Below are 24,946 nucleotides of genomic sequence, written 5' to 3' on the forward strand. Positions count from 1 at the left end.
AAACCCATGCTCGACTGTTCTTGTTCAGTAATAATTCAGACTTCACTTTGAGCCTGAGATTTGAATAGTTAATATGAAAAACTAGAAGTTGGGTGGTGGTAGCACATACCTTTAATCCCAGCACCTGGGAGGCAGAGGCAGGCAGATCTCTGTGAGTTCAAGAACAGCCTGGTTTACAGATTGAGTTCTGGGACAGCCAAGGCTACACAAAGAACCTGTTTCAATAAATAACAAGGAATTTTGTCGGGCAGTGGCGCACGCCTTTAATCCCAGCACTAGGGAGGCAGAGGCAGGCGGATCTCTGTGAGTTTAAGGCCAGCCTGGTCCAGTTCCAGAATAGGCTCCAAAGCTACAGAGAAACCCTGTCTCGAAAAACCAAAAAATAATAATTGGTTTAATACAAATTTAATAAATTCCTTCTAGAATATATATTACAAATGATGAGAAGTTTTTTGGTTTTTTTTTTTTTTTTTTTTTTTTTTTTTTTTTTTTTACTTTAGTTGCATTTCAGGTCATAATTCTAGAAGAAATGAGACCTGTAATTCTAGCACTCAGGAGGCCGAGGCAGGATTGCCACCGGTCCTGGGACAGCCTGAGTTAACAGAGAATTCCAAGTCAGATGTGCTATGGTGAGATCCTGTCCTAGAGATCGATCCGATAGAATGTGACAACCATGTGAATTAGAAAGGTCCCTGTTTTCCTAAGTAAAATTCTCACCAAGCTCTGAATGAGTTTCTGAATTTGAAATATTTGTGATTTCTCTCTGGGAACCAGGCTGTCAAGACAGGGAAACACTCTGGACATCAAGCTACAGAACCATTGGATTCCTACTGAGGTCTCACTACTGAATCAATGCTGAAATAGTGTCACTCTCTTCCCACTGCAGACTTCCAACTCCAGAAAGACTTAACAATGGTGTTAGTTAAGAAGGCATGGCATTCTTCAATGTACCAAAGGGAGAAGACATACTGATCTGGAGAAAACTGGCTACACATCCAAGGGAACAGTTTGACAGATACTGAAATGAGGTTTCAGGAGTTCTGGGCCCCCCAAACTCTACAATGTCACTGGAATACTCTCTGAACCCATTCCTGTTGTCTTGAAACTGTTTCATATTGTTCTAGTAACTGTTGTGGTGTGCCAGAATATCAGTCCTGTCCCTCACTGAGACCTAACAGCTAAATTAGACTTGAAAGGTCAGTTTCATTGCTCATTAAGACTGACCATATTGTGAAGAAACTGGATTACACCTGTTGGCAGAAAAGATCTAGACATGCTGTTAGGAGCAGCGTGACAGTGAGACAGTCTTTGCCTCCATCACCCCAGGGCTGGGGTTAGACGCGTGCTTGGAGCCTAGTTTCTTGCTTTAGATACCTTCCTGTTGATTCTAGTACCTCCAGCGTATACTAACTTTAGAATGATAATTACGCCCAAGACTAAGCTCTAACACTGAAGACTTGTGTTTCAGCTGCCCTGAAGTCTGGTACTTAGATCAGGCTGGCCTCGACCTCACAGACCTTCAGGATACTGGGAATAAAGTCATGGAGCCACCATGCTAAGCTCAGTTCTAAAACCAATTAGTTATATATAAATACACTAATTTTCTTTGCCAGTTCTCAAACGTTGGGCTACCACGATTTATAGCGAAAAGCTTACACAGCATTTTTTCATAAGGCAAGGCTAATTTGTAAGTCCTCTTACAAATTATGTTAGTGTCAAAACAAGCTTCTTTAAATATCTGCATACATACAGTTTTTCATCAATTCTACTTCATGTACTAAGCAAGGAGATGAACTGTTGGCAACTACGATGCCCCAAACCTTTAAAAAGTAACAAGACAGGAATGTTTGCTAATACTGATTTAGCCAAGATGACCGTCAACTAATCTTTTATCCATCTAGAACATTCAGTGGTGGAGTCCCAACCTCCAAGCAGCCCGACTTGGAAAAGTCAAAACTGTTCATAATTTGTTCTTGGTACCACGTGGAACACACCTGACAGCTCACTGTGACATATGCTACATGCCCCCTCCTTCAAAGGAGGCAACTTAAACTCCCTTCTCTAGTAAAGTGGAGTGAAGTGGATACTCTGAGGCCCTCTTCTTCTCCTCACTCAGGAAGTTAGGTGCAGTGGACGACAGCAGCAATTCTGGCATTCCGAGGCAGGGGTTAGCCCAAACTACAGCGAGGTCCATCCAGTAAGGAGGGACGGAGGCAACTCAAACTGTGTATGCATTCTCTATATAAAAAAATTTCAAAGACTTGAAACTTGTAATCTTATATATTTACTTGCAATCAATTTGTCTAATATACAGTATATATGTGGTAGTGCTTCAGCTTTGACTCCACCCACTTCCAAGAGCATTCACAATGTGAACCACAGGGAACTTTCCATGTTCTCTAAGTCCTGAAGTCTTCTGAAAGGCAAGTATAACAATACAAATCACTGCTGTGGTAAGAGTGCCCAGCAAGGAGGACTGGAGGTAGTCTTATTTATGCACCTTCATATAAAAAACAGAAAAACCTCATCAGATTCTATAATTCGAACCTGTAAAGTCCACGTACAGAGATATTTGAATGTCCCAAGTTTACAAAGGTGTTCCCCTTACCCAATTACTCTAAATTAGCACACCTGCAAGTAAATCAGAATTAAATACCAATAAAATTCACAAAGCCAGAAGCAGTTTAGTGCTCACAAGTTTATATTTTAAGTTGATAAAGATTCTTGTGTATTTCCTAAATACACAGACAGACAGATTTTGGAGGTTTACATACATGTCTCAGGACACTTATATTAGGTAGGTAAATTACATTAAAAAAAAAAAGTTGGTCTTTGTAAAAGATCTTCCCAGAGAGCTTTCACAAACAGCAGGCAGAAGAAAGCGTTCTGTTTACAGTGTTTAAGATGCTGATTCTCCCACATCATAATGGCCTCAATCATCCCTTTCATAAGCCCCAAATTTCATTCTTAATAGTGTATTCCAAATTTAGTACCCCAATATTCTAAACTCCAGGGCTAGAAATAGAAAACATCTTTGAAAGTGTGCTTATCCCTAAAATGTTTTAAATGACCTTGTTCAAGTTCACTTGAAGCCTGGGATACAGCAGGGAAGGGACAAAATAAATAATCCTATTTCAAACCCTAAATTGATTAAGAAAACATCTGTTAGTTCAAACTGTGTAGATTAGGTACCATAGTTAAGCTTAAGGATCTGGGTGACTGAACGGCACAAAAACTGAGGCTTACATCTAGTTCTTCGGACTAAAAACCATCCTTTTCTAAAGTGAAAAGGTCAGGGCTCACTAATGACGCCAACCACAGTGAGGTGTTTAGGTCAAAGTGACGAGAGCTCCCAGAGGACCGTGTGGTAGGAAGCTTACTGGGGGCAGATAGGGTACAAAATTCCTAACGCAGCCATTTTACAGGGAGAATATAAATTTACAAAAGAGCTGTTTTATGGGGCAAATAGAGCCCCCTAAAAGAGCCAGGGCTTCCAAAGCAGACCTGATCAAACCCAGATCTGGTAAGCTGTAGTAGTTAGGCAAGTGTCTGGTATCTCTGAGCCTTTATCTGTAAAATAGAATAGCACCTACTTTAGAGTCTAGAAAAAAATAAGGCAGACAACACAAAAGTATAGGCATACGGAAAAGGCGTGGGAGCTCGAGTCAGGAATCCTCTTCTGCTATCTGCTCAGAGAAGGGTAAGGTCTCAGGCTTGTCACTGCCTTCCATGTTTACACTAGAGCCAGCCTTGGGCCCTTTCAAAGTCCCAATCCTTTAACTTCCTTTCTACTAGCTTTCATTAATTTTGTTCTTGGCTCACGTCTAAACTACTTAGTGTGCTTGAGTAATCTGTGAACGGCAATAATTAGCTCACTTTTCATCAGGATGACTCAACCTAAGCCAGATAGTGTTTTTTGCCCCCAAAGTAAAAACTACTGGTTACTGTCCTGTTTCCCCTTCCAATACTGCACACCCTCAAGATCCTGATCACTAGGGCACTAAAATTTAGCAGCTTGTATAGGAAATAATAACCATGACAAATGAAGGACCATATGGGAAGTGTGTCTGGGAGAAATAACACATGATCTGAATTTATGACATGGTATTGCCACTGTGGAATATGAAAGTGTATGCTCTTCCCCTTCATTAAAATTAAAAACTCTAAAAATATTTTATTTAAAATATAAATTACAAGAAAAACTTCACCAAATGTACAACATAACTCTGTCAGACTTCCAGACAAAATCATGAGTATCCAATCCATTACCTTTCTGAGACCAATCAAAAGTTCTTAAGCAATTTATCAACTTCCTGAAGTTGTATTGTCAGAAAAGGAATATACTTAAAAAAATAGAAACGTCCAGTAGTATACCTTAGTACTAAAACTATTTTTTAAAAAAGATCTCAAAGGGAAAAAGGCGATCCCTCAAGACCATGAAACAAAATAACTTAGGCAGTCAGCAAGTAGAAAAATCTGTCAATTCTGTTCTGGTAAAGTGTTTACTTCAAAGAAACTTATATAGGCTGAGGCAAATATATATTCAAGAGTATAAACATTTTTTCCTTTGGATTACCTAAAAACAAACTTTTTAAAGTATATTTCAGATGACTAAAAATATAGCCAAATCTGTCACAACACGACATAAAAGGCAATGGACAATTATAGAATATTTTAAATTAACAGTAATAAGTCATCTACATCAAACCTGTTTCCAACTAAAATCAAAACAAAAGCACAACAACCCCGTAGTGTACCAAATGTGTATTTCAATTTACTGTATGCAATCTAACAAAAATTTGGTCATAATTTACCAGATATACATAAATGATTTAAGTAATAAAAGAAATTCTGTTTCAAGATAAGGTCATATCTCGAGTAAAATAAAGTACATTAAGGATGTAAAACCAAGTCCAGTTTCTATGCAATAAGTGAACTACTGTCTAATAAAGCAGATTTAGGTGATTTTTTAAATATATATATTTGCTCTTTAATATATATTTATAATATAGACAGATCTACCAATTGTAAACTATGGTTTATTTTAAAGGAAGGGGATAAATGGGATGAAAGAAATCTTTATACTATACTTACATATTCACAAAGCAGAACATTTTACGTTTAAAATACTTTTTCATTCATAATATTTCTGCCCAACTATGTCTACTTTGGACTTTACTAGAGTTACATTTTACTCATTTGTTTCAAACACTGAGAATAAGGTGTACTCTTCATTTTAAACAAAACTCAAACCTGAACTAGTCTTCTGCCAGGCTCCCAGGTGTGCAGAGACTACCATACAGTTGAGGGCCATGGGGGCATCTCACAATGGAACACTAACATTTCATCTCTCATCTAGCCACACAGAAAGTCACTGACCAGTATCAAACCATCATTCTACTGAAATCAGAGGCAATGATCAAGTTTGTCTCTTTAAATGGAAATCAACTTTTCAACTTTGACCAGACGGAGCACCAAAAAGATTGTGTCTGTCAAAGAGGCTCTGTGGTTTCTTCCACACAACTGGCCCACTTTAGTTACTTGATATAAAATAGGAAAATATACTCAATTTGTATTCAAAAGAAAGTTGAAAATATGCTGTCTCTCACTCTTCTCTAGTATACAATATGCTCTTGATCCATGTCGTCATGTTAGCATGTAGAAGGCTGCTCAAGTTCCACTGTCAGCCAGTTCATGTCACCAGACAAAATAAATCTAACAATTTCAACTCAATGAATCACTCTTTGACTCCTAAAGAATTTAGATAATGGAACAATAAAGGCTCTCAACATTTTATTTGTAAGATTTCTGCAGTTTGTTGAATCATGGTGACTATAAAGATTTCATCAAGGTATGGTGACTTTAAGGAATGGAAAAACAAATTAACAGCCACAATTTATATCACTCAATATCCCGGTAAGCATGAAACAAAAGAGAATGCACATTTTGGGTTAATTTTAATGATTTTAAAAAAAGGGCACAGGGGGAGAAAACCCTGATATTTCACTTATTTTGCATAACAAGCTAACCAAACTGGACATGGATGATAAATTATAAAACAAATAATTTTATGTGTTTTTCTATGACTTTTCTTCAATTAGACTTCTGTATTTCAAATAAGGCTGAGGTATAGTACACTGGCAAAATTTAAGAGGCAAACAAGAATAGTGCCAAAGTAACAGATACCCAAAACCAAAAACTATGTCAGAAAACATTATATAGTAACCATTTATCGAATTAGAGCAGCAGGAGAAAGTCACTTCTAAGTCATCATCATTTTAGTGGTTTGTCAGCTTCACCATGGCAACGTCGTAACATCATTCTTCATTTGTGCAGTGGGAAAATTCATGTCAAAGTGGAAGGAAGGAAGGGGAGTCAGTTCATTCCAATAAATTACCTCTCCAGTTCTTATAAACATGCCTATCAGCACAGAATTCAGAAATAATATCTAAGACTAGAAGAGACTTGGTTTAAGTTATAAAGCAAATAAAATGAAAAAAATACAAGAAAATAGAACCAATGGGGTTGAAAAAGCCCCTCACTGAAAATCTCTATTAAAAAAAATAAAATTAATAAAATAAAAATAGAAACAAAACTCTACTAGTACAAACTAGCCTGAGTGGTTTGATTGACAGAGTGATTGGGTCAACTGTCACTGTACTTCCACAAATGGATTTTCTTCATTCATGTTACAGTAGTACATGAATGTAACCTCTAGAAAGGACAAGTACTATATTTTCATAGAACCCAAATAGTTAACTGTATATCCTATAAATAAAAAATATTTTACTTTGATAACTGACTGAATGTGGGGACTCCATGTATCCAACCACATGGTTGTTTGCTGTACAGTCCTGTGCAAATATAAAAAAAAATTTTTTTTTTGCTATAAGGCTTTAACCCTACAGTTTTTCACAGCAACGTAACTACCATCCAGCATGTACCATATTTTGCAAGCCTTCAAGTTCAACAATCCAAATTGTCGATTCATAGTATGTCCAAATGCAGCATTCTTGAGGAATATAGTAAGGTCAGTTAAGCATCCAGAGACATACAGACATCTCCCGATTCATCCCATCGAGACGCATCATTCTGGTCTTCTCCATTCTCAGCCAGCTCTTCATCAGGCTCTCCTCCTTCATTCTCCTCGTACTCTTCATCCCGAGGGAACTCTGCATCCTGTCCCTGATCTACACCTTCTTGCCCTCCTGGCTGTGACTTATCTGCACAGTCCATACAGACTCCATAGCGTCGAGATCCATGTCTTATTCCAACACTGGCTGCTAACATGAAGATCTTCTTACACACCATGCATTTGTATTTCTTATCCTTTTTATGCACCTAATTGGGAGAAAAACCCAAAATAAGGATAGTACAGATAAAGACCACATTTGAGCCATTCAAATTAAGCCATACATTTAATAATAAAAGGATAGCTAATGGATAAATACTTTCTAGAGGAAGGACAGTATCAGCTCAAAAATAAATGTTTAAAGCAACTTAGCCATTCTTCCTTAAACTTGCGAATAAAATGCTAGAAACATCCGTTGCCATAAAAGCCCTCATCTTCATGATCACTCACCAGGGAATGTCTTTTTACATGTTCTCTTCTAGTAAACAGCTTCCCACAAATGTCACAGCTAAACGATCTCACTCCAGTATGAATGAGCAAGTGTCTTTTTAGTGTTCGTCTGTATTTGGCTACATAGGTACAGTGAGGGCATTTTAACTTGTTCATGATTAGAGATGAGTCACCTTAAAGGAAGAAAAACAGTACTGTTTAATATATATACCTTTAAACAGAAACCTTATATCAATACTTCTATGCTTAGCCATAAAAACAGCAACTGTTAACACAGCTACTATTTATTTTTTAAAGCTCAGAATGTGGAAGCTTTTAAATATTAAAAATTACCATTTTGTATTTGTTGATAATACTTGCCATTTTCCCACGTTTCTTGTTTGGGCCAAGATTCTGGCAATAATCCATACTTGAAATCATTTGAAGCACCTGGTAACAATCCATATTTGAAATCATTTGAAGTACTTGGTAGCAATCCATACTTGAAATCATTTGAAGTGCTAGGCATCACACCATACTTGAAGTCATGGGATGCTCCTAGAGCAATTGGAAAGGGATATTGAGGAAATGGTTAGGGGAAGTCTGTTATCCCTTAATTAGAGCCCAAGAAAATAAAACACAATTATAAGAACATGATAAGCTTTCTAATAGACACTAAAACTCCATGTTCTGACTCATTCACACCTGTGAGACAGGCCAGGAGTTCAGGGCCAAACTTGGATACACTGTGAATTTGGAGTTAGATATGGTCACATAGAAGATCCTGTCCTAAAACCTATCCGATTCCCTCACCCCGTCTTCACTCCAAAACCTAAATAAAAACAGGTCTTGGATTCAATTCCCATTCTAAAACAATATAAATAAAATTCTTGAACCTCCAAAAATGCGAGCTTACTAACAACAAAAGCCTAGTCCTATAAAAACCCGACAAACACAGAGTCAAGAATTATCTCTTTTTGGATTCAATTACATTTTAAATATATACATACAATTTATTGGGTCAAAGAATTTCTTCTGTATACAGAATCATCAGTTTGAGACTCGATCCAACCAACCATCAATTCTAACATGCAGATTCTTTTTCAGTGGTTGCCAACTTGCTACCCAGTTCCCACTCAGTCACAGCATTTCCCCTCTGAGGCGTGGTATTATGCAGTCCAGGCTGGCCAGCCTTGAACTAAGCAACCTCCTGCCTTCACTTCCCAAATGCACCACCATACCTGTCAGCAATTGTTTATAAGACAATAAAACCACAATGCTTGGGGGGCTGAGGCAAAGCCAGACTAATAAGAGAAAGACCCTGTTTCAAAAATAAGATCAAACCCAACACACTAATTTAGAGCCTGTCAGGCCGCGAGAATCAAGGGCTACCCATCTAACTCACTTTCAATGCCAGATCAAAGACTAATACGATGGAGCCTTTCCTTCCAAACACCTCTCTGGGCTGCTCCATTCCAACATAAGGACCTCTGGGAGGTTTCTCCATGTGTGGTAAATAGACACTTTTAATTCTGACTTCCCTGAAACATTCCTTTTTAATATAGATAGACAGGCACAGAACATGTAGTAATAACACAGGCAGAACATCTCTAACCTAAAAACCCACACAACCTCAAATGCTCACAAATCTAGAATGCTTTTAGAACATCGTATGCTCAGAAAACTTTCAGACAGGATGCTGGAGAGATGGCTCAGTGGTTAAGTGCACTGACTGTTCTTCCAGAGGACCCAGGTTCAATTCCCAGTACTCACATGGCAGCTCATAACTGTCTGTAACTCCAGGTCTTAGGGATCTGACACCTTCACACCAACAAACCAATGCACGTAAAATAAAGTTAAAATTAAAAAAAAAAAACAAAAAAAAAAAACAACTTTCAGACCTTGGACATTGTCAAGCTTTTAGATGAGAGATGTCAACCTATCCGTAAATATCAAAATATTTCAAAATTCAAAAGACTCCAACATTTTAAAAACATCTGGTCCCAAGCACTTTGCTAATAAAATTTCCCATTTACATATTGTACTGTTAAAAATTAGAGTAAAAATTTCAGGCAGTGGTGGTGCACGCCTTTAACCCCAGCACTCAGGAGGCAGAGGCGGGTGGATCTCTGTGAGTTTAAGGCCAGGCTAGTCTACAAAGCGAGTTCCAGGACCGGGACCAAAGTTACAAAAAACTAGAGCAAATTTATTTTCTTTGGTAAAAGAATATAGAAAGAAGTTAAAAAAAAAAAACTTCGTGGGATGATTTTTTAAAATGTACTACATTACCATTATATAGCTTTATACACACACACAGGGAGAGAGAGGGAGGGGAGAGAGGGAGGGAGAAAAAGAGAGAGAGAGAGAGAGAGAGAGAGAGAGTGTGTGAGTTAGTTCCTGGACAGCCAAGGCCATATAGAGAAACCCTGTCTTGAAAATCACCAACAAACAAACAAACAAAACAAAGAATACCCTTCTGGGGCTATAAATACAATGCTGTTGATCTCCCAAGTGGGACGTGGGACAGGGAGGGGAATGGAATGGCAGCCTGAGGCAGTCAACTTTTCAATTTCTACTTTCCCATTTCTAAACTGAGCTGGGGCTTTATGATTCCTATTTCTTACCCATGTACAAAACAAATTACAGTTGCTCTCTAGGACAGCAAGACCTGTCTTACTTTTGTGCTTCTAGTGTTTAACATAAATGACCTTTACCTATTTGTTGAATAAATATTTTAGAAAGAGAACATGAACTTGATATTTTTAACGTGTTCAATATACTTCAAAAGTTGACCTCAGAAATCATATTAGATCTGCTAAAATTCAAATAAATAACGCTGACTATATATAGACAAAAAATATTTAACAAACTGACAATGCAAGATTAGAATTAAATTTAAAAAAACCACACACTTCCAGTTCCATGCTTCTCTGTATATACCATTCATTACTAACAGTCAGAAATACACACTTAGGGAGACTACGCAGTGGACTAAGGCCCTTGCCTCCAAGCACTATCAATTGACCGGTTCCCTGGGACCCACATGGTAGACAAAGTCAGTTCCCAGTTGTCTTCTGACTTTAGTGTCACATCGTGTACACACAAATAAATCAAAGTATTTTTAAAAACATTAAAAAATATTTACAATTCAAATTAAGAAACCCACACTCCAAATTTCAGAGAAGTCTTCTAATTCTTAATATTAGGAAAGATAACTTGTAGAAATTATGAGAAGCTGTAATTCAACATACCTAAGAGTTAATAAGGTCTATTTCAAACAAATACTTAATGTTAACTAATGTCTTTGGTATATCATTCCATAGATTAAGGAGAAAACAGTTGAGATCAAACTCATCAAAAGGGCAACCTATGACAAACAACTCTGGAATCCAAAAGAGCCAGCTTGATTAGCATCTGCCAGACCAAAATCCCAATATTTAGGGAAATAACCCTAAATCAAAGACTTACTCTTAAAAATTAAAACAAAATGGCTCATTTTCCACAGAAAGCTGTTTGTGTGTTGTTTTACAGTTTTACATTCTTGAACCCAATTTCTAAACCAAAAAATTGGGTTCTATTAAATACTCTTAAGACAATAGTAATTCTCCATACAATCAATAAATAAGTAATTTATTTAAAAGATCTTCAAAATTCTCTATTGCTCAAAAAAAAAAAAAATCCAAAGGCATGCTGGGCACTTGGGGGATAGGGTCAGGAAGATCTGAGTTCCAGGCCAGCCAGGGCTACAGAGTGTGACCTGACTCAAGCAAACGAAAACAAAAAGGTGTCCCTCAAAAGTACAGGGCGTGGCCGGCATATTCAAGGCCCTGTGTTTGATCTCCAGCACCTGAAAGGGAGTGGCAGGAGCCAATAACTTTTGCAAGCAGTGCCATCTGGTCTTCCACCATTAATTTTAAAAAGTTCAAATATGAAGTTGAATTTACATCTATATTTCACCTTTAGATGTTAGTATTTTGCCCACATTTTATCCGCTATTGTAACAGGTACTTTTTGCTTTATGCCTAAATACAATATATATATACTATACACAAATAAAAATGTGTGTGTACATATATATGTACATATATGTGTACACACACATATACATTCTTCTACAAAACCAGATGTATACAAATTTTAAACTGAATACTGCTAACAAATACATAGCCACATTTCCAACTTCTTCCTAAAAGGGCAAAAGCCCTTGATCCGATCAAGACCGTACTGTATTGAGTTCAGTCTCCTTTCAGCTAGTGGTTCCTCTGTATGTCTTTCTTTCCAGCCATTAGGGCTTGGACTGCTTGCTGTGTTTTTAAATTTTCTCCTCACAGATAAGATTCAGGTTAAACATTTTTCAAAAATACTTCCTCGGTTGCTGTGTACCCAAAAGTGTATCACATCAATAGGTTCATACCATTTCATTAAGTTGTTTTCAATGACAGTCATTCTAAACAGTCGGTTATATTAATGCTCCTCAGATCTCGTTAGTGTAACCATACCTCTTCCTTCTTGGTATCAATTTGTATTTACCAAGTTCCTAAAGTCATCACAACCGTAACTAATCTCAGACTGGTCTCTAAGTGGAAGCAACTACACACAAGCAGCAAAGAACCTACGGTAGACTTCAGTAACCATGTACACTAGCACTCCACAGCCTTCAGGTCCTTAGATATGTTCTTGCTAAAAATCTTACTGTACCTACCAGCATCACCTGCATCTTGACCACTGCAGGCTTCTGCCAATAAATTTGAATTCACGGTCCTATCGCCATCAGACCCTGAGAGTAGTGCACCGTCCAAATCTGAAAATGATACAAGAAGTTTATTTACAACCATGGCATAACAATTCACCCAAGAACAGTAGTTTCTTTCTAGACCTCTTTTGTTTATGATGCAGGCCAGTTAAGAGGCCTTCCAGTATTGTTTATCCACTACATGAGCAATCCTAAGCCAGAGAGGCATAGCTACAGCAGTACAAACAAATGTAAACTCCAGGTGAAGCAAAGACCCGAACTTTCCTACTGTTGAAAATGAACACCCTCCAAATACTTGTTAAATAGACGTAACACTCTATGTACCTAATGTGTGCCAAGAGTATGAACTTGCAGAGTCTCTCCTTTTACCATGAGTTTCAGGACTTAAATTCAGGATGCCAGACCTGCGTAGCAATCTCTTACAAGTCTTCTCACCAGTCCTGTTATTTCTGACTTTCCGTTAATTGTGAAAACTGTACTAATAATGTGAAAATACTTTTAATTAAATGTTTTTTGTGATGCTGAATGTTCAACCAGGGCTCTGTAGGTCCTAAACATCCTAGGTAATACTACCTTCTTTACAATGTCATCATGTAAGATGAGACAGAACATACTAAAAACAATGACAACATCATTTTACTTTTTGTATGAATATAATGCCTGAACGCATGTATGTGCACTATGTTTGTGCCCATTTGAGCTCCTGGAACTGGATTTACAGATAGTTGTATGCCATGATGTGGGTGTCAGATAATGAGAAACAAAGACCATGAGAAAAGGCCAAGTATATGAAAGGGCCCCTGAATTATTTTTATCCCATTCACAAAGTATTTATAACACTATTAGGATAATACTTGGATTAACAGGGCAAGTGGAAAGAAGGAAGGCTTGTGTTGGGAATCAAAGAATGAGGGAATGTTTTATGAAATGTGACTATAACATGGAAGAGTGAGAAACTGAGTAAGAATTATTTTAGGGGGTAAAAGTAACATCTTTAAACGCTGCCAGAAGTCACTGAAAGATGTCAAGGATACTCAACATATATCAACAATGAGAAGAATATTTTTAAGAATCCAGAACTTGCGGGTGGAAAGAAGGCTCAGCAGTTAAGAGTACTGGCTGCTCTTTCAGGAGTCCTGAGTTTAATACCCAGAAAACACCTGGTGGCTCACAACCACCTATAATGGGATCCCATGCCCTCTTCTGTCATGCAAATGGAGCATCATGCACATAATACATAAAATAAAATCTCTAAAAAGAAGACTCTAGAACTCCAGGTAGGAGTATTCAAGAGAACAGTGCTGAGTGTGCTAGGCTCGAACCAGTAATTCCAAATCCTTGAGAGATGAAGACAGGAAAACTGACCTGAGTTTGTGAAAACTGATAACACAATTTCAAAATCCCAGGACCTACATGAAATGTGCAGTGAGTGTGTCTGCAACGCAGTAACCCAGCACTGTTTTGGCACCGAGAAGATTGTTGGGCATTGCTAGCCAGGTTCAATGACAGATCCTGTCTCTCAGGGGACAAATGAGCAGGACACAGCACCCTCAATACCAATACTCTCGAAAAGAACAGGGTATAAACTGACAGCATAAAAAAATTTAAAAATAGTAAAATTCCATTGTACAAAACCTCTTAAGAGACTATGATCTATACAAGTTTCATTTTCATATAAACATATCCATAATTTATTACCATGGCATATAAAAAAGTATGCAGTTACTTAAAAGCCCTTTATTTATCATAACGAAAACGGGTATTTTTCTTTCTCTTTCCTATTCAGTAATTTCATTTACAACACAAACGTTGTAAATGCTAATTTCTTAGCATCCTACAAACTTGTTTTCCTTCACCCAAACTCACTGATTCAAGAGACTGACTGCCCTGTCTTGTTTATACTGGGCTCCACATAGTTTCTTCTTCTCACTATTCAAAGACATGTTTCTGTCAACAAATAGTCCTCAATACACTCTAGCTTCCTCAATACACTCTAATTCTAATTAAAAAGATCAAACCTCTACCTGAGAAACCTCCGCTGCCCAAGTCATAAAACAAATTTCACAACTCACTATCTGGCATACAAATATATAATATAGCCCTAAGCCTAACTCACCTCTCGTCCACTCACTTTGTCTTCTATCCTCTTGTCCTTGCACACTCCAGCTTCTTGCTACCCTGCCATGAATATCTTTGTTCCTCTCCTGACAAATTCCCCTACAACACCACACCAACTCTCACTGCATTCTCTCCCAAATCTTTTCTGGTCTGTCAGCCCACCTCCCATACTGGAACCTTTCTCAGGATTCCTAAACACCCAATAGATCATGAATTACTACTTACAAATTAGTTTTAGGTAAGATATTCTTAGTCTTAACCTCTAAAATGTGCTTGGTATCTTGAGATGTAAATTTTGTTTCCAGACTCTTTATGATGTGGAAAGGAATTTCCCAGAAGTATCATTTGTTATACTGTAACCTTTTTCAAAGAGTACGGCATTGAGAACAAAAATTTTCAAATACTCTGGCTGGAGTGTGATAGCTCAGTTACTTATAAACCAGTGCTGATAAAATGGAGACAGGCAGATCCCTGATATTACCTTACCAGCCAATCCAGCCCACCTGGCAAAGCAGGTTCAAGGCAAGTGAGACTCACTTTAAAAACAGAAAAGGGGGTGGAAATAAGGTGGATGTGCACACCTGTCTACATGCAGACATAGATATTCAAAACAGAAAACAGCCAGGCAGTGGTGGTGCATGCCTTTAACCCCAGCACTCGGGAGGCGGAGGCAGGCAGATCTCTATTGAGTTCGAGGCCAGTCTGGTCTATAGGGCAAGTTCTGGACAGCTTGGGCTGTTACACAGAGAAACTGTCTTGAAAAAAACAAAACAGGAGAGATGCCTCAGTGGTTAAGAACAACTGGCTGCTCTACTAGAGGACCTGGATTCAATTCATCCACTTAAAGGATCATGATCATCTTCAATTTTCAGTTCTTGTCTAGCTTCCATGGGCACCAACCATGCACATAAAAAACTGACATACAGGGCTGGAGAGATGGCTCAGAGGTTAAGAGCATTGCCTGCTCTTCCAAAGGTCCTTAGTTCAATTCCCAGCAACCACATGGTGGCTCACAACCATCTGTAATGAGGTCTGGTGCCGTCTTCTGGCAAGCAGGCATACACACAGACAGAATATTGTATACATAATAAATAAATAAATATTAAAAAAACTGACATACATGCAAACAAAACACTCAATGCAAAAATTAAAAAGGAGATAAATTCAACAGTCTGGTCAACTTACTATATTGCTGTCAGAAGCAAATAGTATTATATAAACTTGAGTGGTAGGATGATATGATAGGTACACAAAGCCCCCAGTTTGCCTTGCATTACCAAAACACAACTACTTCTCCAAACTTAGAGGTCCACATTAATAGTATTCAAACAACTTATCGCCTGCAGCAAACAAATCACAAAAAAGCTCTCTTACGGATTAGTTCACATAAGGCTTCTTTCTTCAGCTACTAAGTTCCTATAGCTTCACCTCTGTTGCCTGGGGTTTCTTACTTGCAGGCTGTAACCACCAATACACCCAAATGAAACCGGAAAGGAAGGAAACCAGAATTGAGAGTCTACATAACTCTTGCACCCGAGAGGCAGGGAGTCTCAATAGCCAGAGATCATTTCCAAAATGAAAAATAAAAAATATCAAGAGCCAAATTCATGAGGGGGGGAGGGGAGATGGCAGACACTTTCACAGTTCCATCTCTTAAGTATTTAAAAATTCTTATTTAGTAAGATTTCATGGCCCAATAACTACTAAGTGAGCAGTAAACCTTCCTTTTGGGGGGTTGGAAGAGGCTCATTCTTCACAACATAATCCTTAACAATTGAAGCCCTTAAGTGTTGCCTGAACATCTAGACATATGGAGTCCAAGTCCATAAACGGAGAGGAGAATGCACATTAGTCCAACCACCCACTGGAGTACATAGGCAGTACCCTTCAACCACAACATACAGACTGCAAAGTGGTGGTCTAGGCTGAACTACATAACCAGACCTTGCCACAACAGAATCATATCTATGATAAAATTTAAGACAAAACATTAAAATATACAAAACATTTGGTTAACAAAATTAATTTTCTTTAAAAATTTGGGATCTTGGACACTTTTACATAATTTCTAAATTCTGAGCTGTTTGCTTTCCTCCTTTCCCATTAGAGAAGTTGTTCGAGCTATACTAGGGGATTCTTAAGAAACAGAACCATACCTAAAACCCACATTGCAATCAAAGCAAACTCCACAGTTCTAGACTACTCTGAACAGTTCATACAAGAGGTTCTATTACAAGGTCAAAACAGTACGAGGGCTCAGAAATGCCCAACAGAAAACTATTTTAATGGCATGTGAACTATCTCAGTGGGTAAAGGCATGACCTGCATTCAGGCTCTGTGAGTTACATAGTAGAATAGATTCTCCATAAACTGACCTTTGACTTCCACACACAAGAAAGTATATAAATACACGTGCGCATGCACACAAACGTGTTAATTTTTAAAGAATATGTATGATTTTTTAGCATTTCAGAATTTTGCAATACCCAAAGTAATAATGAACAATAATTATTACCACAAATATAGGACAGAAATGCTGACTAGCATATAATCCTAACTAAAAGTTTCCTGCAATTAGAATTACTAGTTATTTTGGATACATGCTTTATTAAGATTCCCTAAAGGTATGTACTTTGAGCACTGCTTCCTCAAAACTGTTTTCTCAGCTGGGTGATGGTGGTGCACGCCTTTAATCCCAGCAGAGGCAGGTGGATCTCTGTGAGTTCGAGACCAGCCTGGTCTACAGAGCTAGTTCCAGGACAGGCTCCAAAGCCACAGAGAAACCCTGTCTCGAAAAAGCAAAAGAACAAAACAAAACAAAAACCTGTTTTCTAAATGTCAAATTATACTCTATTTCACTAAAAGGCAATTATGTGAGGCTAGGGTCAGTGAGATGGCCCAGTGGGTAAAGATGCCAAGTCTGTTGCCCTGAGTTGGTTCCCTGGAACCCATGAGGTGGAAGGTAAGGACTAGTTCCTGCAAACTGTCCTATTTCCAAATGCATACTGTGGAAACCTTACATATGCAACATGCAAAATAAATGTAATAAAAGACACAGGTTGGGGTAGCACATGCCATTTACCAAAATGCTCCAGAAGCTGAGGCAAGGGGATCACAAGTTCAAGGTCTTCATGAACTATACACAAAGTTCAATGAAGGCCAGGACATTACTATTAGCCTGTGCCAGATATAACAAATAAAAATTTAAGGCCTAAATGCGTATTTCATTAAGTAAAGCTCTTCAAAGAAAACCAGCCCACAAATCACAATCCCAGAGAATCTAGACAACATTGAGGACCCTAAGAGAGACATACATAGATCCAATCTACATAGAAGTAGAAAAAGACAAATCTCCTGAGTAAATTGGGAGCATGGGGACCTTGGGAAAGGGTTGAGGGGGAGGGGAGAGAGGCAGGGAGGGGAGCAGAGAAAAATGTAGAGCTCAATAAAAAATCAATAAAAAAATAAGTAAAGCTCTTGCCTTGCATTCACAGCGCCCTGTGAAAACACAATATTGAAAAATAAACTAGTAACTAAATTTTAAATCTTATAATTTACCCAATTTGGTTAGAATTTAATTTCCCAGTAACAAATCAGTTAAAAAAATTAAAAATCATTAGAACTCTTTTGATTGGCAAGTTTTCAGTTTAGTCTATAAATCCAATACGAAAGGACAAAATTTTAAAATCCTTGATTCTCCTTCATGAATTTCTGTGTTTAGATATGTCTTTTGATTAGGACAATTCAGTTAAGTCAAACAAGATATGCTACTTTAAAGAATCAAAATGTAAGACTCAATATAACCTCCAGAAAATGTTCGGAGATGCAATACCAGCTTCAACATTACAACGGGACAAGAAGACACATTCTTAGAGCTGCAGTTACAAACTGTAGACTTACGACCTGGGCGAAGTCACGTTCCCTTTACAGGTTTCACAAGTCTAAATGTGCCAAGCATTGATTTTTAGATTTCAAAATATTCACTAGCACTTTTCAGATATTTGTAATAGGAGATTTAAATTCATGCAAAAACATTTCACTATTTTTTCATTATTTATTATATAGAAGTTTATGAACAAATTTTCAGGTTCAGAATGAATTTTTTTTAAGATCTTAGCATGAGACATGAACCTGAAGAATCCTTTTACTACGGAATAATCTTAGGAAAGACCTTCACCTTAATAAACACACAGATTTGTTTTGTTGGTAAGAACTTCCTTACAAATTCCAATTCTCTATATTCAAAACAGGAGAAGGAATGGCACTTAAATTAAACATGAGTTCAGAAGTATTTAAATTTCTAATCCAATTAAAGGGTTTAAAACTATGTCCAAATTACACTAAAAAAACAGAATAAGGGTATTCCAGAAGTTAATTTTGGCTCAATATAATGGCAACTTCCATTAACACTTATCATATACACAGGCTGCTTAAGGTCATGTTTGTCAGCATTCAAGCAGGCCACGCTATGTAAACCAATTATCTAACGTTTGGCAAAAAAGCACACAGCACTGGAAAACTGTTATAAATAACTTCATGACCATGGTAGATAACTGTGCATGTATGCTTGTTGTTTAATTTCCATGTGCTCTTGTAAGAAAATAGAATGCATTTTTAAATAATAAAGATACTCACAACCAAACCACAGAGAAACCCTGTCTCGAAAAACAAAAACAAAACAAAACAAAACAAAAAAAGATACTCACAATCTTAACCAAGTCAATCATACCAATCCCACTCATGAAATGGGGAGTCAGTTTTAATGACTAACTGAATCTGGGCTCTTACTCCATCATCAGTTGACATGCAGCTCATCACCATGAAACCAAATTTGTGACTGAAGCCAAGTTCAGGCACCAAAGCGCTATAAATGATGCAAAAGCATGACATTTATCATTTTTAGGATGAGATAAACTGACACATTAAACTGCCAGCAGTTTTTGGTGCTTGCTAAAATAATTGCTAACAGTGTTGAGACTTTTCAAAGTATTTTCATCATGGGTCAATACTGTTGTTTTTGTTTTCTTTTTTCTGTTCTTTTAAAGTCATTCCAATTTTATGTGATCGTTTCTCTGTTTTTTTGTTTGTTTGTTTCTTTGTTTTTGTTTTTTGAGACAGGTTTCTCTGTAGCTAAAGCCTGTCCTGGAACTGAACTCAAAAGATCAGCCTGCCTTTGACTCCTGAGTGCTGGGACTAAAGGCATACGCCACCATTGCTAGGCTTTATAAGACCAAGATTTGCTCTAATTAGTTCTGCCATCACCCAAAATACCTGCTTGTTTCCCCAAAAATTTTTTATTATATTCATGTTTCAGTGGTTTAGGGTGTGTGTGTGTGTGTGTGTGTGTGTGTGTGTGTGTGTGTGAATATACACTTTTTAAAAACACTCTAGCTACTACCACGTTGGAATACATTACCATTTTTGAACTGTCAGGACTTCTGTATTAAGTCAATACTCAAAGTGCCAGCTGAGGCATTAGATAAAAACTACCTCAGAGGGAGGTATGTTGGCACACCCTTATAATTTCAGGACTTGGGAGGTGGAACCAAGAGGATCAGGATGGATATAAAGGTGATACTCAACTATAGTCAGAGGTCAGCCTGTGCTACATAAGGCTGTCTCAAAAAAGTCTCATCAGGGATTTGCTGATAAAACTGATATAAAATACAAGGAAAAAGAACAGCAGCAGGGCAGGGTGATACACACCTTTAATACCAGCACTTGGGAGGCAGAGGCAGGCATCTCTATGAGTTTGAGGATAACCTGGTCTACACAGCAAGTTCCAGGACAGAGTTACATGGGGAGACCCTGCAGTATGCATGCACATTCCCACACGTTAATTTAATTATAAACTGTTTGGCCTATTAGCTCATGCTTATTATTAACTAGTTCTTACATCTTAAATTAGCCACTAATTCTTGTCTATGTTTAGTCACATGGCTTGGTACCTTCTCTTAGTAAGGTATTCTCATCTTGCTTCCTCTGCATCTGGCTTATGACTGCATCTCTGTCTTTCCTCTTCCCAGAATTCTACTCTGGTTGCCCCGCCTATACTTACAGCCTGGCTACTGGCCAATCAGTGGTTACGAATACTGGCTGTTCTTCTAGAGGACCTGGGTTCAATTCCCAGCACCCACAAGGCAACTCACAACTCCAGTCCCAGGCAGGATATCTAAGGACCTCTTCTGGCCTTCACAGACATCACGCACAACCATGATACATAGATACAGATGCAGGTGGAACATTCATGCACATAAAAAAAAATAATGAATTTTTAAAAAATGTACAAGAGCCTTATCCAACAGCATTTCTCTTTTTTTTCTTTTCAAAGCAAGAACACTGAATCTAATTTCCTTTGTTTAGCTTTTTTTCTGATCATTATCTATAACAACTTGTAACCAACACTCTGTTAAACAAAAACAAATATTAATAATCCATTTTGCTAATATAGACAGTTCTAGGCTATTTCCTGATAATTGGGGGCACTAATAATCTTGTGGGGACCCAAAGAAAATTTAGTATTATTCATTTCCACATCATTATTTCTACTAGAGAAAACTAACTCAAATCCAAAAGGTCAAAACCCATTTCCCAGGCTTGCCTTCTGGAAAGGAAACAGTGTGTGACGACGAGCAGGATGGCTCAGTGGGGAAAGATGTTTGACTTGCCAGCTTACAACCCAAGTTTGATCCATGGAACTTTCATAAAAGTGAGAACACCACAGAGCAGTCCTTTGACTTTCACATGTGTGTGCTACGCTTTTACACACACACACACACACACACACACACACACAATAAAAATAGTAGCTTTTAAAAGTACTCCATCAAGATGGGCGGTGGTGGCGCACACCTTTAATCCTAGCACTCGGGAGGTGGATCTGAGGCCAACCTGGTCTACAAGAGCTAGTTCCAGGACAGCTAGGACTGCAACAGAGAAACCCTGTCTGGGGGAGAGAAAAAACAAAACAACAACAACAATCAAAAAACCCCACTCCATCCTCATTATACAAATCACACACCAACAGGCATGGTTTTTGTGGGGGGTGGAGGGTGTCTTTTTTTGAAAGTGCCTGTGAGGGAACTTGCTATGTGGACCAGGCTGGCCTTGAACTCAAGAGATCTGCCTGCTTATGCCTCCAAAATGCCAGAGTATACACGCAACCCTATCAGTTCAAGCAGGTTTTGAGGTAAAACAGGCATTTTCACACAATAGTGCACAAACTTAAAATATGGAAAATCTCAACCCCCAACCCCAAGATGCTTCAAAATTAGGAACAGCCAATTTAAGTCCATGCTATCTGTATTCTTTAGCAGTCTTTTACTCCAGTTTTAAAAAGGTCTTTACCACCAATATGGCATGTATATACTCACTTAAGAATATAGTGAAAACAAAGTCCTCTTTGCCATGTTTGAATAGGAAAATAAAATTCTTCAAAAACAAACAAGCCCCACCTCCTAAACTATACAAATTATATATAACGAGACTCAGGTGACAACTCAGGATCTCCTGCTTCTGAGGCCCTGTGCTAAACAGAGCAGCTCTAAACAAATTAGAGTTCTCTGAATTGGCAAAATTCTATAGCAATAAATATGCTAATGTTAACTAGCTCCTACAAATATTTCAAAAAGACAAAGTGATTAACTCTACACACGACAACTAAACACTCCCTTATAGTCATGCTAAAAACAGGGCAGAGGCTGCCCTGCAGGAGCCATACTCTGAAGGGTCCAATTTAAGAGTTTAATCCAAAAATTTTCCAAATTGTTATAAAACAAAAGCAAGCTCTCTACAACCACTTTACTTTACTTTCAGTTAACTGATTTATTAACTGAAAGTTACTAAGACATTTACTACTTATATAAGATAGAGCTCTTGTTGAATGAGCTGCCAAACAGTGATGTTCAAATGGCTAAGTTTATTAAATGCATTTCTGACTTAGAGACAGCTTCATCTTTTTTTTTTTTTTGGTTTTTCGAGACAGGGTTTCTCTGTGGCTTTGGAGCCTGTCCTGGAACTAGCTCTGTAGACCAGGCTGGTCTCGAACTCACAGAGATCTGCCTGCCTCTGCCTCCCGAGTGCTGGGATTAAAGGCGTGCGCCACCATCGCCCGGCTGAGACAGCTTCATCTTATGATGTGTTTACAGATATAACCTTATCCTAAGTCAAAAAGTATCTGTATATGCAATATTTAGTTATTAATAAGACAGACAGTACTTTAGTTACTACCCAATCTAAAACTTTTAAACTCACACACACACACCAACAAAAAAAAAAAAAAACAAATTTGAGTACCCCTGTTCTTACTACTATTCATGATTAAACATTTTCCAACTAAAAAATAAATCTCAAAATGATTTCTGAAGTACGATCAGAATGAAAACTAGGTACCTTTGCACACATGATAGTTACCTGGTTCTTCCTTGATGAGTAGGGAGTTATTTTCTTCTGGATAGGCAACAGGTGGCTGCATCACTGAGCAATCTTCTACATTTGTTTCATTATTAGGTGGTATATTATAAACAAATCTCTTGGTAGTTTGGTTTTTCCTCCTTGCTTTGCCAGTCTCTTGAGAGCTTACATTATTCCAAATAAACACTTTTGTTTTAACTTGAGATTCATTTTCAGCCAATTCAGGAGAAGCATCCTGGACCCAATTACTGTCATTCATCTGGTAGTTTTCTATTTGGCCCTCGTCGACATTACAAGCATCATTTTCAATTTTTATACTACTTGCCAAACTGGTAAGATTCCGTGTCGCCCAGAAGCTGGCGATTTTTTGATCCCTTGATGAAGTTAGGCCATCTCTATTAACTGGTTTCCTATTATTATAGTCCACAACCACAGACTCTGGAGCTTCTGACTTAATGCTTATATTTAAGGCATCTTTAATGAAATTTCGGCAAGTTTGGACAACTTCGCTCATTTGAAGGTAGCTGGCCACTGTCATCACTTCAATGGCATTTTGGCTTGTGAGCACCAGGTTCCCAGAATACAGGAAGTCCAAGATGACTGAAAAACCTTGAACTGCAGCAATATCTAAGTGGGTAGTATTGTTTTGGTTAGGGCTTTCTTTGTTTGAAACACAATATAAAGTCTTAAAGAAACGGCTGCCTGCAACCAGGATGTTCTTATGAGCTTTAAAGATTTTCCCGCTCACCACAATGCTGACATCACAAAGAATATCTTTCTTTCTCTGCTCATCTAGTTGACGAAGAAGTTGATAGCAATAAGAGTTCTCATTTGGCCTACTATTAAAGTCACAGTACCCCTCCTCTGACGGTATTTCTGACTCCTGTAATTAGAGGGAAAACATTAACATTAAATTTTATTTACATTCTAAAGCCCCCAAACCAAGGAAAACAAATGTAACTGTCAAAATAAATAGTTAAACACTCAAGTATATCAACTCATGGATAACTATATATTTTGAGACAGAAGTGTCCGCCATACTCAACACTGGGAGGAATGCGATTCACTAAATGAACAACTCTTACTGAGGATCAGCAGGACGTCATTGGTTCCTCTTTTCAAATATAAACTAAGGATATGAATTAAGAAACTTTAAAATGAAAAGAACAATTATTTTCTTAAAATTTTCATTTATGAGAGAATCAAATTAGTCTGTTTTATCTCTGATAGGAAAGCAGAAGCCTTCCTCTTAAACTCATTAAACTTAAAATACTCAGGTTATAACACAGTAGGCATATCACCTTCCCTAACACTATTAGGTAGTTAAAGTCTGGGCAGACACTGGCATAAACAGTTTGGGCCAATGAAGTTAATTAAATCTAAACTGGTAATGTTAAGACTGGCAGGAGAAAACCTGCTTCCACTATGAGTATATTCGGTTATAATTCTAGTCAACTTTCAAAATGCTTTCTCTTTAGGGTCCCAAAATACTATCTCATCTATAAGGTGATTAAAAGTTCCTGAATTCAAGAGGGTTCAATGTATATAAATTTTACTTCCCATGATGCAAACAGGTATTCATTATAGTTCTATTTAGCATGATTCCCAGAGAACAATTAAGCTAGACATAGTGGCCCGAGCCTATAGTCCCATCACTGGTGAAGCTGAGGCAGGAGGATGAGGCATTCAAGAACATCTGACGACACCATGTGTTTGAGGTCAGCTTAAAAAGGAGAGGGACTGGGGCTGGGAGCTGAGTTCAATGCCCAGCACTGCAAGAAAAACAAAACATCATATGACACAGGGCTGGAAAGGTGGCTCAGTGGTTAAGAGCCCTAAATGCTCCTGGCATAGGACTTTGGTTATAAATTCCCAGCATACACAGGTGAGCTCACTACCATCTGTTAACTCCAGTTTCAAGGGATATAGCACCCATCTTCTGGGTGCAGTGCAACTGTATCTTCCCAACACATACACAAACACAATCTTAAAAAAAAAACCTACATGATATAAGAGTATGATCTAATTTCACAATGTGTGTCCTCTGGCAATTCACTCTCCCTGAGGCCTTAAATGATACTGATATTAACAACATTAAACAT

At 37.9% G+C, this 24,946-nt stretch overlaps 1 protein-coding gene across 2 annotated transcripts in view; it reads right to left on the bottom strand.

Moving 5' to 3' along the window:
• Window positions 1–4,148: 4,148 nt before the first annotated feature.
• Window positions 4,149–24,946, bottom strand: part of LOC121432381 (zinc finger and BTB domain-containing protein 10) — a 33,461-nt gene continuing 12,663 nt past the window's right edge. The window contains exons 2-6 of one of the 2 annotated variants that reach the window (XM_041630318.1): window positions 22,845–23,727; window positions 12,264–12,362; window positions 7,943–8,119; window positions 7,583–7,755; window positions 4,149–7,341 (exon numbers count right to left, since the gene is read on the bottom strand). In XM_041630318.1, the coding sequence (XP_041486252.1) occupies window positions 7,036–7,341; window positions 7,583–7,755; window positions 7,943–8,119; window positions 12,264–12,362; window positions 22,845–23,727 (1,638 nt within the window). In that variant the 3' untranslated portion in view covers window positions 4,149–7,035. Of the gene's footprint in view, window positions 7,342–7,582; window positions 7,756–7,915; window positions 8,120–12,263; window positions 12,363–22,844; window positions 23,728–24,946 lie in introns of both variants that reach the window. The other variant, XM_041630317.1, reaches the window with a different exon arrangement.

The sequence above is a fragment of the Microtus oregoni genome, unplaced genomic scaffold (genome assembly GCF_018167655.1).
Source record: "Microtus oregoni isolate MIOR12 unplaced genomic scaffold, Mior012 000034F_ref0000314, whole genome shotgun sequence".
In the NCBI taxonomy this organism is placed as follows: domain Eukaryota; kingdom Metazoa; phylum Chordata; class Mammalia; order Rodentia; family Cricetidae; genus Microtus; species Microtus oregoni.